A 16765-nucleotide genomic window follows, 5' to 3' on the forward strand; every position below is an offset into this window, starting at 1 on the left:
ATTACCAATTTTCTACATTTAAAACAAAATGTTAACAAAATTTAAAAACATTCTAATATAAAACTTTAAAAATCAATAACATTTTATAAAATGATGTTTTAAAAAATAAATCATTAAAAGGTATTAAAATGCATTTTAAGTTGCTTAAAATTAAAACGAGAATATCTTTTTACACTTTATTCTTTGTAATAGAGATTAATCGTCATTTGCTGAAAATGAAACATTTAATAAACTAATTGAATCTTTTTGTGACCATATTTAGAATTTTTAATTTTTACACTAAGGTGTTTTTTAATAAAAATCTTTGTTAATTTCTGTTTTACGACAAAAAAAGAAAGGGACTTTTTTACTATTTCTAGGTTATCTTATGCAATTTAAACTATATAATATGAAATAAATTTTAATTGTCTTTCTTTTGAGCCACAAAACACTGTAAAATGTAACATATATGCAAAAATAACAATTTTTTTAATGAATATTATAATATCCTTACATGACATTGCGTCAGAGCTTATTCTTTAGATCATATGTTCATGAAAAGTAGCCATAACTTGGAGGGTTGCGCTATTTATTAGAATATTAAATAAACTTGAATGGTAAAAATATTAGCATATCCTTTGTTAATTCAAATGCTTTAGGTATATTGTTCGGAAAGTTAGTTAAAAAAGAGAGAATTTGCTGTGTATACTGTTGAAAGACTTTCAAAAATGTGAATTACAAAGCAATCCTAAAAGATCGGGCCGTAGGCGAGTCTTAGTCGATTGGGGGGGTGGGGGGGGGGGGTGGGGGTGGTTAATGATCACCTTTTCCAACCAATATTCAATCAACTTCTATTTAACACTTATCAGTCGGTCGCCTGCCCCCCTATTATCTCAGCTCCTATTTGATCAGGGCTCAAAAATTTTGTGCATGTCCCCTGTTTCATAATGAATTTCCGACTATAAGTGAATCAGATTTTCGTTATTAGTATACAAGTAAAAAAAGAACATTTTAAAAAAATTATTTAAATAAAACCCAACGTGTATTGGCAGTACAAACATCTTAATGCTAGCAGACATATGTTTATCAACATTTGCAGAAAGCTATTTCCACAAGAAAAATTATTCAGGTTTCTACCTCACAATTTTAAATATTTCTTTTTGATAAAATGTTTGACATATATCGTATAATCATTTACCAAAAAAAATATTTTGATAATTTAGATTTCAGAGAAGATTAATCCTTTCAAAAAACTAAGACGACATTTTACATCTTTTGTCATGACATTTTAGAAAAAATATAAAAAAAACAAAATTTAGTATGAAAACTATTTTCATCGATTTTTCTGAAGGTATTATCGTATTCTGTGGCTTTGTTATTATCATTTACTTATATTGAAAGTGCCAAACATTGTACCCTAACTTATTCATTTAATAAAAAATCAACCGTGATCTATCTATCTATTTATCCATCAATCTACTTATTTATTCATTTATCTATCCATCTATCTATCTATAAGGAAATTAGTTATTGTAAAGCAATTAACAATTTAACACTTTATATTCATTTATTTATTAATCTATCTATATATATATATATATATATCTAAGAGTCCATCCATCCATACATCTATCTATCAATCTATTTATTTATTTATCTGTCCATCTATCTATGTATAAGGAAATATGTTATTGTAAAGCAATTAACAAATTAACTGTGTAAACGTGACCCATCAGTTTTGGGGCTAACCGCCTAATTTTATACACATAATTCGATCATCCCATTTATAATCGAGATAACGAGGGATGTGACAATTGGTGAAAAGTTTAAAAATTCCCACTATTATTGTATGAATTACACCCCCAATGATTTTGGTTTAGGGGGGGTGTCGATTCGTGCATTAGTGTTGTTCAAACCTGTGCACGCCACTAAGTATTATTGGATGCAATTTTCTAAGGGATCTAATGGGATAAGACAATGTCATAAATATTAATGTACATCCCCAATGATTCTACACAAAGATCCCTTCTGTAGATTACAAGTAGTGGTTAAGTCGTTTGGACACTCATCCAAATGAACCAACAAATCAAAAGTCGATAAAAGTCCTCAAAGAAAAGAAATATTTTCAACCTCCTAACCAATAAATCAAAATTGTATGGTTTTTTATTTCAAGAATCTACCAGGGAGTGGGGAGGGATAATGATGACAAAACTAATCTACAACCATATATCCCCCGCAACCCTTATCATTCTCTTATGTAAGAATCTACAGTTTAGACAGGGATCTAAAGGGATAAAACAAATGACAATAAATGGATATACTCCCCAGAAATTATCAAGTAGACTATAAAAGTTTTAAAGATTTTTAATCAATATAATAGATTTGAAATCTGCATAAAATTTTAAGGATTTTTTATAAAATTAGTTTTTTATATAATTCTTTATTTAAAGGCGCAAATACAAATTAAGTTAAATAATTTTGAGATCTATGATTGGTGGATTGAAAACTATCTGCGCTCTGATTGGAGAAGCTTAAGTGACGTACATCATTCAACCAATTAGAGCGTAGGTAGTTTCCAATCCAGCTATCCTATTGGTCAAAATTTATTAACTTAAATCGTATTTGCGCCTTTTAATAAAGAATTATATAAAAAACGAATTTTATAAAAAATCCTTCAAATTTTATGCAGATTTCAAATCTATTATATTGATTAAAAATCTTTAAAACTTTAATAGTCTATTATCAAGATTACCAACTTTTTAGGATAATAGGTTGTAAAGTTTAACACTACAAGATTAGAACCATCCAATTAAGATTTCATAAGAGTACTCACATTTTTTGAGCCAAAAATAAGACAAAGTGGTAATAAAACTTTGGGTACTAATATAATTCACAATCAAATATCCACTCCCGCCCTGTGTTTAAATCTTACCTCACATTTCTGTTCCTTATTATTAGATTTGATTTTGATAACTTTTTAGCGGTTTCATTATGTCATTATTAATCTTTTTCTAAAACTTAAATAATAAAGATTTTGATGTATTATAACCAAAACAGTTTGGTGTAAGGGTAAACTAGGGTTTATATTATAACTATGATTTGATTATAGCTTTTCTATTTTATGAAGGTTAGGTGTTTTAAGAATCTCGCTAACCACTGAACCACTTTGAGACTTTTTAATATTCTTAAGATACGTTCTGTAAGGGTTTAGTGTATTTTATTTAAAAAAATTTAAGTTTTAATCTCTTAGGTTTCTTTTCCCTTCTTTCCACATACTAGATGCTTACATTTTTAAAAGTTATACCTACTAAACCTATAACTACTAGAAAGAAATATCTATCTGGTAAATTAAAAACAAATCTTAAAAATGCATGGATCAAAAGGGTTAATATGATTTAATCTTTTAACTCAATTGCGTTGGACAAAACTACTCTGTATATTAAATCATTAGAGGAAAAGTTTCCAACAAATAATGTCTCGTGTTTATAAAATTTTGGGGCCAACATAATTTGCAGTTCAATGTCCCCTCCCTGCTTATAAAGTAGAATTAAAGTGTGACTATCTTTAAATAATGTGTAAAGGGTGGATACTATTTGCTAAATGAGCACTAAATTACAGGGTTGTGGGGATAGGAAAATGATAGATAATTTAATATTTTCCCCTATTTTTCAATTTTTATTATAAGCTGAATTAGCCACTTTTAAGATTTTGGAGAAGATTTATTTATAACCCATGATTCTATTCCTTGATCACTGACTTAATAAACATTTTAAAAATGGATACATAATACATAGATATAAGGTCAATTTAGGTTACTAATTTATTGGTCAGTCCGTTCATTAAGAAGGAGGGGATGGGATTTAGTATAGGGGGGTATAGCGGTTATCCTTATTTTGGTCAGCTACGAGAATCACTTTATTATAGTTCATGATTTCTGGTGTAATCTCCAATTAATAATAAATCCATTTTTACAGCTAGAGCTTTACAGAAAACCTTGTATAATTTGTATTAAATAATACAATTTATTTAATAATGATTAATTATACAGTTTTATTCTGCCTAACTATGCTAAGGACGTTCAGGTGAGATTTTTTTTTCAAATTTAAAGGAATAGGATGTGTGTTTGTCCGGTAATATTCCGAAATAGCCGCTCCGAACATAATTTTGCGACGACTTTTCGTGATTGCTTATAATCATGTCTTAAATGTTAAAGGATAAGACAATGGACGATAAACATTTATGTACACTCTTATTAATGATAAACAAAATTACTTTTTCTGTAAATTAAGTTTTTAGGTCAACAAATGAGTGAACATATTTATAAAAGAAAACCTTGTATACTAGTATAATTTAGGGTTGGGCCGGATACTTTTTTTGGCCGGATACCGAATATCCGGCTGTTTTCTAATGCCGGATATCCGGTTCCGGCCGGATATCTGGCCAACGTTCGATATCCGGCAATTTACCGGATATCCGGCCAGATAACCGGATAGCAAGCGTCAAAAATCAGCCGAATATCATGTAACCGGATAGTTTTAATATCCGGAATCCGGCCGGATACTAAAAATGACCGAATATCCGGCCGGATAACCGGCAAGACCGGATATCCGGCCCAACCCTAGTATAATTTACATCCCAATGTCTACTCCCTCCCTGTGATGACTAAAGATTTCTTTTTTGCGCTATTAGGGACACTTTTTAGATACGTATTTATAATTAAAACTGACTTGTAATCATTCTATTTATACATCTATTCGTCTATCAATCTATCTATCCATCCGACTATCTATCCATCTATCTATCTAATCCTATAATTGTAATTCTAACTATAAATATATCCTTCTATCTATCCATCTATCTATCTATCTATCCATCCATCTTTCAATCTATCTATCTATGTATGTATTCAAATCCGATAATTGTTAGTTGTCATTCTAACTCTAAATCTTTAATCTATCTATCTAACTATCTATCCATCCATCCAAATATCGATCTATGTATGTATTCAAATCCAATAATTGTTAGTTGTCATTCTAACTCTAAATCTATCTATCCATCTATATATCTATCTATGTATGTATTCAAATCCCATAATTGTAAGTTGTCATTCTAACTCGCCCAAACATTGAGTGATATGTAACTATGAAAAGGGCACAGTGGAATAAACAGGGCACGGTTAGTTTTTTATTAAATGAATAAGTTAGGGTACAATGTTTGGCACTTTCGATATAAGTAAATGATAATAAGAAAGCCACAGAATACGATAATACCTTCAGAAAAATCGATGAAAATAGTTTTCATACTAAATTTTGTTTTTTTATATTTTTTTCTAAAATGTCATGACAGAAGATGCAAAATGTCGTCTTAGTTTTTTGAAAGGATTAATCTTCTCTGAAATCTAAATTATCAAAATATTTTTTTTGGTAAATGATTATACGATATATGTCAAACATTTTATCAGAAAGAAATATTTAAAATTGTGAAGTAGAAACCTGAATAATTTTTCTTGTGGAAATAGTTTTCTGCAAATGTTGATAAACATATGTCTGCTAGCATTAAGATGTTTGTACTGCCAATACACGTTGGGTTTTATTTAAAGAATTTCTTTAAAATGTTTTTTTTTTACATTGTATACCAATAACGCAATATTTGCTATCAGAAAACCCCCGACTAAGACTCGCCTACGACCCGATCTTTTAGGATTGCTTTGTAATTTACATTTTTGAAAGTCTTTCAACAGTATACACAGCAAATTCTCTCTTTTTTAACTAACTTTCCGAATAATATACCTAAAGCATTTGAATTGACAAAGGCTATGCTAATATTTTTACCATTCAAGTTTATTTAATATTCTAATAAATAGCGCAACCGTCCAAGTTTATGACTACTTTTCATGAACATATAATATAAAGAATAAGCTCTGACGCAATGTCATATAAGGATATTATAATATTCATTAAAAAAATTGTTATTTTTGTATATATGTTACATTTTACAGTGTTTTGTGGCTCAAAAGAAAGACAATTAAAAATTATTTCATATTATATAGTTTAAATTACATAAGATAACCTAGAAATAGTAAAAAATTCCCTTTCTTTTTTTGTCGCAAAAGAGAATTCAACAAAGATTTTCATTAAAAAACACCTTAGTGTAAAAATTAAAAAGTTTAAACATGGTCACAAAAAGATTCAATTAGTTTATTAAATGTTTCATTTTCAGCAAATGACGATTAATCTCTATTACGAAGAATAAAGTGTAAAAAGATATTCTCGTTTTAATTTTAAGCAACTTAAAATGCATTTTAATACCTTTTAATGATTTATTTTTTAAAACATCATTTTATAAAATGTTATTGATTTTTAAAGTTATATATTAGAATGTTTTTAAATTTTGTTAACATTTTGTTTTAAATGTAGAAAATTGGTAATTCTAAACATTCAAAAAATGATTTTATTAAATTTTCATCACTTAAATTGCATGTTTGATGAAATTTTCAACTGATAATTCAAGAAAAATCGTTTAGGTTTTATTATATTTTACTTTGAAATGTTAAAAAAATATATTATTGTCAAAAATGTGGAAGTTATACTTTCCTCAAAAAAAGACCTAAAACATGCAAATTAACACGTGTACTGAGATTTTTTTTCTTTCAGGTTTAATTTTAAGTAAATATTGATATTTTTTGTAAAAAGGATTTTATATAAAAAGTTTTAAAACTCGAGTTATGTAGTGGTTCTAAAAAAGGTTGCGAATTTATGCAATTTTCTTGCAAAAAAAATTTTCTAGGATTTTAAAAATAGCAAAGGGTGTTATTAGACGTACTTACAGATACAATTGCTAAGTCATTTTGGCCAAACACTAAAATAAAGTTTTGACATCTGAGGGTCTAACCGTGAGGGATCTAAAAGGATAAGACATTCCCAATGATAATATTAGTGGTTGAAATATTTGAACACCCAACTTAATGGAACAACTAATTAAAATTCAAAAAAGTCTCCAAAGTTGTTGAGCCAACGAAAAAGAAACATTATTTTAAAACTTTTGGGGACTAGTGTCATAAACAGACAACTACCTATGTATACAGACAACTATCTGCCCCAAATGGCGGAGAACCTTCTCGTCTAATAGCAAATTTATTTTTGTTTATCTGTAGGGACCTGGCTATGTTTATTACTACAAAGAATTACATATAGCTCATTGTTAAGAATTTAGGATAAGACAATGGGTGATAAATTCATTTATCCTTCAAATTCAAATTCATGGCAAATACTAGGATTAATAAAGGGTTGAAGATCAATTTTTACAAGTGTCCACCCTCTCCCAAAAATTTTCACTGTTATGGGAAGAGAATAGAGTTGATATATAAAAGGATAGGGACTATTTTTATAATAAAAAAAATCTAAAACAAATTTATTACAAAAAATCTCTCTTTCTCTCTTTTTTTTCCACTTTTAATTCTATCTCTCTCTCTCTCTCTCTCTCTCTCTCTCTCTCTCTCTCTCTCTCTCTCTCTCTCTCTCTCTCTCTCTTTCTCTCTCTCTCTTTCTCTCTTTCTCTCTCTCTCTCTCTCTCTCTCTCTCTCTCTCTCTCTCTCTCTCTCTCTCTCTCTCTCTCTCTCTCTCTCTCTCTCTCTTCTTTTCTCCTCTCTCCTTCTCTCTCTCTTTCTCTCTTACCCTTATATATAGCTTATCGTTTTAAAGAGGTTCGTCCATTTTTTAACGTTGTTTTTTATTTTCCTATTCTCTATCCCTGTCAACTAGCGCCTGTAATGTAAATGTTAAGATTTCAGAATGACACATATCTAGATTTTCTATATAGATACACACAGGTGTCACGCGCATGACAGGGTAGCCATACAATGTAGTAATATTTCTATATAGATACACACAGGCGTCATGCGCATGACAAGGTAGCCATACAATGTAGTAATATTTCTATATAGATACACACAGGTGTCACGCGCATGACAGGGTAGCCATACAATGTAGTAATATTTCTATATAGATACACACAGGGTAGCCATACAATGTAGTAATATTTCTATATAGATACACACAGGGTAGCCATACAATGTAGTAATATTTCTATATAGATACACACAGGTGTCACGCGCATGACAGGGTAGCCATACAATGTAGTAATATTTCTATATAGATACACACAGGGTAGCCATAAAATGTAGTAATATTTCTATATAGATACACACAGGGTAGCCATACAATGTAGTAATATTTCTATATAGATACACACAGGGTAGCCATACATTGTAGTAATATTTCTATATAGATACACACAGGTGTCATGCGCATGACAGGGTAGCCATACAATGTAGTAATATTTCTATATAGATACACACAGGGTAGCCATACAATGTAGTAATATTTCTATATAGATACACACAGGGTAGCCATACAATGTAGTAATATTTCTATATAGATACACACAGGGTAGCCATACATTGTAGTAATATTTCTATATAGATACACACAGGTGTCACGCGCATGAAAGGGTACAATACAATGTAGCAATGAATTAATTTCTTCATATAATAATCTATTTTATGTTTAAAGTGGGTGAAAATAGGGAGAAGCAATTTATAGAATTCTTAGAAAGAGACGTATCACATAATATATTTGAGAAGGTTAAAAAAAGCATTAATATTATAAATTATTGATTTATATACTTTTTAGCAATGTAAAGCTACGAGGGAGAGAAAAATGACATAAAACTAAATCAACAACCCTCTTTTTTTACCTAAATTTGCAAGTCTTTACAGGGTACATTTTTTCACACAATAATTTGCGGAAAGTTTAATTTATTTTCTCGTATTCATTCGAATCCGGTGGATAGGAACCGGTTCTCATCCATACGAAAAAACAATCACCTCGGGGCTAAAAAAACTAGTTTTAATCTCATAATTGTACATTCTATATCCGCGGAAAGCCGTTTATAATAAGAAATAACTATTCTCGTATTTATTCGAATCCGGTGGATAAGAACCGGTTCTCATCCATACGAAAAAACTATGTCTAGCATTGTTTTATATCCAGGTTTCTATGAATATAAAAAGGTACGGGCTAAAAAAAACTGGTTTTAATCTTATATTTTATTATAATATCTGCGGAAAGCTGTCTATAAAACAATGCGATAAATAATTTTTCTATTTCTGCAACTAAAGGTATTATGAAAGAGTGAAAAATCAATCTTCAACCATTTTTTCTCCCATTGTCCTACCCCTTTATCGATGCCATATCTACAAATGTGTTTTACATATCTCATCCACTTTTAAAGTTACAGTTATCATATACACAAAAACCAGGGGTGTAAGGATAGACCAATGGAATGCTGAAATGAATTTATAATTACCCGGATCTTACACAAGATTATCATGCATTCTAATAAAGTGAAACTTAAATAACGATTTATCCCCAATCCATATGCCCCATACCATCCCCTCCTACTGGATGAACGAACTGACTAATAAATTATGTCCTTGTTAGCAACCTAAATTGACGAAAATTTTTCCCCTGTCATAATATCCACGTATGTTCTACATCCATTAATGCAGATCAACCCAATAATTATCCTTATATAAAAGTAACATGATGTCTATGTGTCTGTCTGTTTGTACCGAAGGATCTCGCTAATCACTGAACCGTTATGGTTTCTGTTGTAGCTACTCATCGACTATGGAATGAAAAAAATTACCATCTCTACTTTGAAAAAACAAAAATTAAAATTGGCATGATCGACCTTTCCCAAAACCACACCCTTACCCACCTTAAGTGCTTCTAAAGGCCTTAAGGGGCGTGGCTGATAATATATCATACAAAAAAATGTTAAATAAGTTATGTAGGACATAAAAGCGGATGAAAGTCTGATCTATTAAAAGGTGCAACTGATTTTAATGAGACTTTCAAACAAAATCCTGCAATCAAATAATATATATTGTCTCTTAGGATTTATTTCAATCGCATATCCGTTAATTCCTGAAAACGAATACAATATATACGAACACTTTACCAGAAAAAGGACTGTCTTTTAAAACATTTGGTTTAATAGATCTTTCTTATTTTTTGTCATTTTAAACTCTCTCTCTCTCTCTCTCTCTCTCTCTCTCTCTCTCTCTCTCTCTCTCTCTCTCTCTCTCTCTCTCTCTCTCTCTCTCTCTCTCTCTCTCACTCTCTCTCACTCTCTCTCACACACACTCACTCACTCTCTCTTTCTTTCTATTTCTCTCTCTCTTTCTATGTCTAATTTAATTTACTTGCTTGAATTTCTTTAAACATACTTTTGGCTTCTATCTATATTAGAAGCTGAGAAAATGTCATTTCCAAATAATTATAACATTTATACATAACGCAAGTTATCCATACCATGTTAAAATATATTCAAACTGACCGACAGTCGGCCATAAAATAAAGGGTTGCCACGTTACAATAAAAATAAATTGTACCGTCCTTTTATTTTGTCCATAAAACATGACACGTTTCTTGTTCCCTTGTCATTGCTAAAACTAAACTAAAATATGGCAGGGATCTAGGGGATAAGACAATGACAGATAAATTGAGGTTCATCCCCAATGATGACTAACAAAATTACCTCATCTGTATACTTTAATTAGTGGTTGAAACGTTTAGACACTTAACTTAATCAACCAACCAATCAAATTCAAGAAACATCCCCAAATTTTTTAAGCCAACCATAAACTTTGGGGACTAGTGCAATAAATAGCCCAATCAACATTCCCTCCCTCTCTGAGAATAGAATGTTCATTCACTCTCGCATAAAATATTGGAAAAACAGCAGACCCGTATTTTACTATTAAATCAGCACAAAATGCCCCTTCTCCTTAAATTTATTTGCTTATATGACCTTTTTTGCAAACCTAGATGATTAAATGATGTACATCCTAAACGATGACAAACTTACCCCTTACTATTGATTAAAATTATTGATTGAAAATATTGAAAAATGTTAGTTTACATTATCATGTTAAAGTCCTCAAAGTTTTTAAGCCAAAAATAAGAGAAAAACAATCTATCTATCTAGCTATCTATCAATCCATACACCTAACATTTAACTATCTAATATGTCAATCTATCTATCTCTTTTTCTTTCTCTCTCTCTCTCTCTTCTCTCTCTCTCTCTCTCTCTCTCTCTCTCTCTCTCTATTTCCCTCTCTCTCTCTCTCTCTCTCTCTCTCTCTCTCTCTCTCTCTCTCTCTCTCTCTCTCTCTCTCTCTCTCTCTCTCTCTCTCTCTCTCTCTCTCTCTCTTTCTGTCTTTATCTATCTATCTATTTATCTCACTCTCTCACTCAGTGCAACTTATTGTATATCTTTTCTTAAGTTTTTAACTCATTTAATCATAACAATGGTAAATTGTCAGTAATCATGTTTAAACAGAAAAAAACGTGATATTCCATTAAATCACAAGTAAAGTTTTATTTTACTCCCCTCCTTTCACCTTTATTTTAACTGGTACCCAAACGTACATGGACAAGTTCTCTTTAAAACTTTGGGTACTTTAATGATATTTTGATTAGTTGGTTTAAACTTACGGTATCCAACCAATCATTGCAATCCACAAAAGGGGTAATTTTGTCTATCATTAATTTATATTTAATTTTCTTTACCCTTAAGACCTTTTAAAACACTATTGAATATATGAAACGGCTAGTCGTTTTTTAAATCACATTCAATTTATAATTGTCACAATAAAATTATTGGTGGAAAACTTAGGACACTAACAGTTCTGACACTAACAATAAAGATTTAATAACAGTAACCAAAGTTTTTGAGCAAATGTATTAGAAAACTCGGTTTTAAACCTTGGGTACCGGTGTGATTTACAGTCCAATGTCCCCTCCCTCCTTGCACAAATTCTTATTTAATAGTATTAAATTATAAAGGTTCTCAAATAACAAAATATGCGATAATACTAAAAACCTACAAATCATTTTAACCTTAAGATCTTGTAAAAAAAGATTTATCTACATACTTAAGACCAAAATAGAGAAGTATATTTTATTCTAAGAAAAATACTACATAGATTTTTTTTATTTTGGTACCCTTTTGGTGTATAAGCACGTTCTCTTATTCATTGGCTTAAAAACTTTGGGTACCTCTCAATGTTCAAACTTTTTGAGCAATAATATTGTTTACATAGAGGGTAATTTTTGGTTATCATCATTGGGAATATACATCTATTTATCGTCCATTGTCTTTTCCCTTAAGATTTTGCATATCAGTTTATTTAAATTAACATCGGATACACCCCCTAGAGGCCTCTAGAGGCAAGTGAGGGAAGGGGGGAGTATTTTTTTCCATTGACGATTTATCTTAGGAGTGTAAAGATACCCTCCCCCAAAAATAGTTATAAATCTTCCAAGGTGAAGTTTCACTGTAAAGGAGAACCATATCGAGTTAGCAATTAGCGAGATACTTTGGTACACACAGACAGACAAACGTAAAGACATCCTATTACTTTTTAAAAATTATTTATTTATTTTTCAGGGAGTTTGGTACAGAATTGTCAACACAAAAATACTTCAACAAAAGGTAAATATTTTGTTATTTTTTAGAGAAAACAGTAAATTATAATACAGAAAAATAAGAAAATAATAAGCAATATTTTAAATGTAAGAGTAAAGGTAATTACGCATTTAATAGTCGCTTGAATTAACAAGCTAACAATTTTCTTCTGAAATTTAATAATAATATAATTATTAGAAGTGCTATATAATAATAAAATAAAACATTATCTAACAGGTTATAAATCATAAAAAGTTATAATTTTAGTATATGTACTGCCGAAGCAAGTACAATATTCCAAAAAGCAGATGAATAGGATAATTATATCGCATAAAAATTCTAATAATAAAAACAATTTAAGTAAAACTGGTAAGACCTAAAGACTTTCTGATATTGATTATAGAGTTGCTATTTTATTATTAATACCTTAAAAAATGAAGTTTGAAATTTATAGGTCAAGTCTAGTATGACAAAAATTAACGATAAAAGCTATCCATTACGGACGTATGGATTGATAGACGGACGGATATACAGACGGACTGATCCATTTAAAGAGTAGCTACGCTAAAAAAAGGTCTCAGTGATATAAAATAAAGAGATATTAAAATATTTAAACAGCTATATACATATACAAATGTATATAATCCGAGTGGGTGGCGAATTAAAAATATTAATATATTTTAAAGGACAGCTACAGTACGAATATCTCAACAAAAATGTATAGATGTACAATCTACAATGTACAAATATCTGGCCATAGTGGTGTAGACTCTTTTCGTCTGCTATATTACTTGCATTAAGTTCTTTTGTGGGGACTTGGCTGTGTTAATATTTCCAACGCTATTAGCAGATATTGAAGACCCAATATAAAATCGAGACAGGTTCCCCACCCTGTGGACAGAGTTTTAAAAAAGCTCAAATGTCCATCAATTCTTTTACTTTAAAATCTTAAAAACAATTAAAACAATTCTAAGTTCTAGAAGTTATGAAGCTTTTAAGTCAAAATCTATATATAGTCGGATAGACAGACGAACATCCATCGCCTTATTATAGAGAATTTAAGTTTTACACTAAAAATAATGCCTAAATTTTTTTATATTTTTAACTATCAGTGTTTGAAATCAGCTCATACCAATAACGAAATTAATTCGGAAGAAAATCACGAAACCTATACGTGTTTTTTAGCTGTCGTTGGGGGGCAACACATCGTAAGATTGACGACCTCTCCATTTGCCCCCCAAATATTATTTTAGATTTATTTTGCTTGTTGGTTATACCTTATTCCTGGTTTGAAATAAAGAGATTTTATATTAAAAGCGAGGCTTTTCTATAATTAGGATCAGTCCGTCCGTCCTTCAGTAGCGGTTAGCTCTTTTCGTTAGTTAATATATGTTAGGACTGTCCTATCGATTTCAAACTTTGGATGATGATTCCTATAACAATTAGGAAACATTACGGAAGCGTAGTGACTCTATAATCGTTACCGAAAATTCCGTTCATTTACAAATAATATGCTGATTTTGTACTGTTTTGACAACTACTTTTTTATGATGTAATTATCAAATTCATTTTATTTATGGAATAATCATTGCTAAGACAATATTATAAGCGAAGCATCTCTATAATAAGATTCCAAAAATTAAAGTATTTGTACTCTATCAGAGTTATTGTTCTTTTGTCCTACCTTCTGATTGTAGAGTTTCGCTTTTATGGACGTTGTAATCCTTGTTTTATATATTATTATGGGTGTTGTCGCAAATTACTCATTAGATCTGCTTACACCCCCCCCCCCCCACCCAACATTCTATACCTCTTAAAAATTCTTATTATTACCCCAGGGATCTAAAGGGATAAGACAGTTGTCGTTAAATGTATATACATTCCCTTTATTGATAGGATATTACCCTTTTTTGTAAATTAAAATCAATAAATGTACCAAAAGTTTTTTTGTGGTTACTATTTAAGACAACGTGGTCATAAAAATTTAGGTACCAGTATAATTTACAGTCCGATGTCCCCTCCCTCCTTGAACTTGCTACAGGGATGGAGGGGGCGTTTATTTTGATCACGGAAAAAGGAATTTTAAATACCACCCCCCCCCCTCACTTTGAGTTGCTAACATGGAAATCACTAGTTGGTAAGATCGATCATCCAGTAGGAGGGGAGGAGTTGGGATAAAGGATGGGGGTTTCATTATTTTAGCCAGCTACAAGTTTCACTTTATTAGAGTACATGATGATCTGAGGTAAGATGCAAGATATTAAATCCATTCATTCAACCTTTAATGTTCATCAGCTACAAATGACAGAATTTCACACCTAACAATTTGGGAGATATTATATTCTATTTTTCTTTCCCCTAATCCCTGTTAATTAATGGACATATTTGTTACTTCATGGTGTATTTATTGTAATCATAATTATTGAACATTTATTATATTAATTGATTTTATTGTAAGACATTAACTTGAAACTAAATCCGTTTTCTTAAAGTAACATGATGTTTAACTGTATGTATGTATCTAATTGCTGAACCGATATGGTTCTTCGTCTTATAAAATAAACTATTCAATTTAAGATGTATAATGAGTGGGAGGTGACATATTATATTGATTATACTGGTACCCAAAGTTTTAAATCATTTCATTCGTGAGCTTAATACACATAAACTTTGGGTACTTATATTAAATCATGATTGGGTTCTACAAACCAGCAATATCTAAAATTTCAATTAAAAAACTGTAATCTGCAGAATTGTTATTTTTTTATTGTCATTGGGAGTGTACATCAATTCTTCGTCAATTGTCTTATCCCTGTCGGATTTGCAATTGTCGTAAACGCTACCTATGGACATAACTAACCTTATCAATGCAGGGATCTAAAGGGATAAGACAAAAAATTTAAATACATTGCCAATGATGTAAACAAAATTATAACCTCTGTAAATTAAAATTAAGATTTAAAGAGTACCCAATGTTGTTAAGCCAACGAATAAGATATAAAACTTTGGGTACCAGTGTACTATACAGTCCAATGTCCCCTCCCTCCCTATTATTTAAGCCTTTGCAAATGTGATTGAAATAATTTTCTCCCCCAAGCTACTGACATGATGCCTAACTTAGAAAATTAGGTTTTTTATCAGAATAATTTGATATTAAAATTTGCTCAAAACAAGGATTAAAGCATCCAAAAGAACGAAGCTAAACAAATCATTTATTAACAACTGAGGCTCTGTATTCAAAGAGGCAGAGGGTAGTTTGAAAAATAGCTTAAAATCATCAAGAAAATTAAAGCAAAAAATAGATTGGCCGAAAACTACAGAAGCTTTGTAAAGCTTACCAAAAAAAAGTTAGGTAACAACATGCTGAGTTAATGTCATAGGAATCATCTTACTTAATGAGGTTTATTTAATAAATAGTATAATTATGTAAAAAGTTTTCATTAGATTAGTTAAGATCATACCTAAATATTACAGAAATCCTCATAAACTCTATAAATATTCGATCACAGCTATCTGTCATAGGCCAAATGAAGGACATACAAACGCACTTTAAATATAGAAAGATTCGTTTTTAATAATCTAATTAAATACAGATTTACTGACCATAATTTGATAATACTAATAATTTTATTTTTGATCAGAATTAAATAAAAACTATAAGAAACAAGGATGACAACATTCTTAAAAGTGAAGCTCTGATACGGCAGGACAAACGAATTCAGTGTTTATTCAAATTTTAAGCTTTAGACACAGTAAACCTACTACTTTATATTTACTACTACTTTAGCCACTCTTGCATACAAATACAGATAAACATTTTTTTTCAGGTTGCCATTGACATGTGCAAGAAGCCAGGAGATCCATGTCCAGGTACCTAATTTTATATCTTTCTTTCTATCTTTATATCTAACTATCTATCTATCTATCTATCTATCTATCTATCTATCTATCTATCTATCTATCTATCTATCTATATATCTATCTATCTTTCTATCTATCCATAGGCGTCCAAGGGGGGGGGGGGTAATGGGCCATTTGGCACCCCCAAAATTTTGTGAACAATACCCCCCCCCCAAAAAAAATTACCCCTACTTTGGGGGTGCCGTAGGCACCCCCAACGATTTTGGGGGGGGGGGTATTTACCCCCCCAAACCATTTTGGGGGGGGTAATTACCCCCCCCCAAAATAAATGTTCTTTAAAAAAAAATTGGGGGGGGGGTATTTACCCCCCCCCCCCCCAAATTGAATGTTC

The 16765-nt window shown here is 30.6% G+C and overlaps 1 protein-coding gene across 1 annotated transcript in view; it reads left to right on the forward strand.

Annotated features, from left to right (window-relative positions):
* The window catches only part of LOC145333887 (uncharacterized), a 190758-nt gene that overhangs the window by 162717 nt on the left and 11276 nt on the right, over positions 1–16765 (forward strand). The window contains exons 14-16 of the mRNA XM_080179144.1: positions 4025–4061; positions 12496–12540; positions 16341–16383. Of these exons, the coding sequence (XP_080035270.1) occupies positions 4025–4061; positions 12496–12540; positions 16341–16383 (125 nt within the window). The remainder of the gene's footprint in view (positions 1–4024; positions 4062–12495; positions 12541–16340; positions 16384–16765) is intronic.

This window comes from Acartia tonsa, chromosome 12 (genome assembly GCF_053477335.1).
Source record: "Acartia tonsa isolate MP-2025a chromosome 12, ASM5347733v1, whole genome shotgun sequence".
Lineage (NCBI taxonomy): Eukaryota > Metazoa > Arthropoda > Copepoda > Calanoida > Acartiidae > Acartia > Acartia tonsa.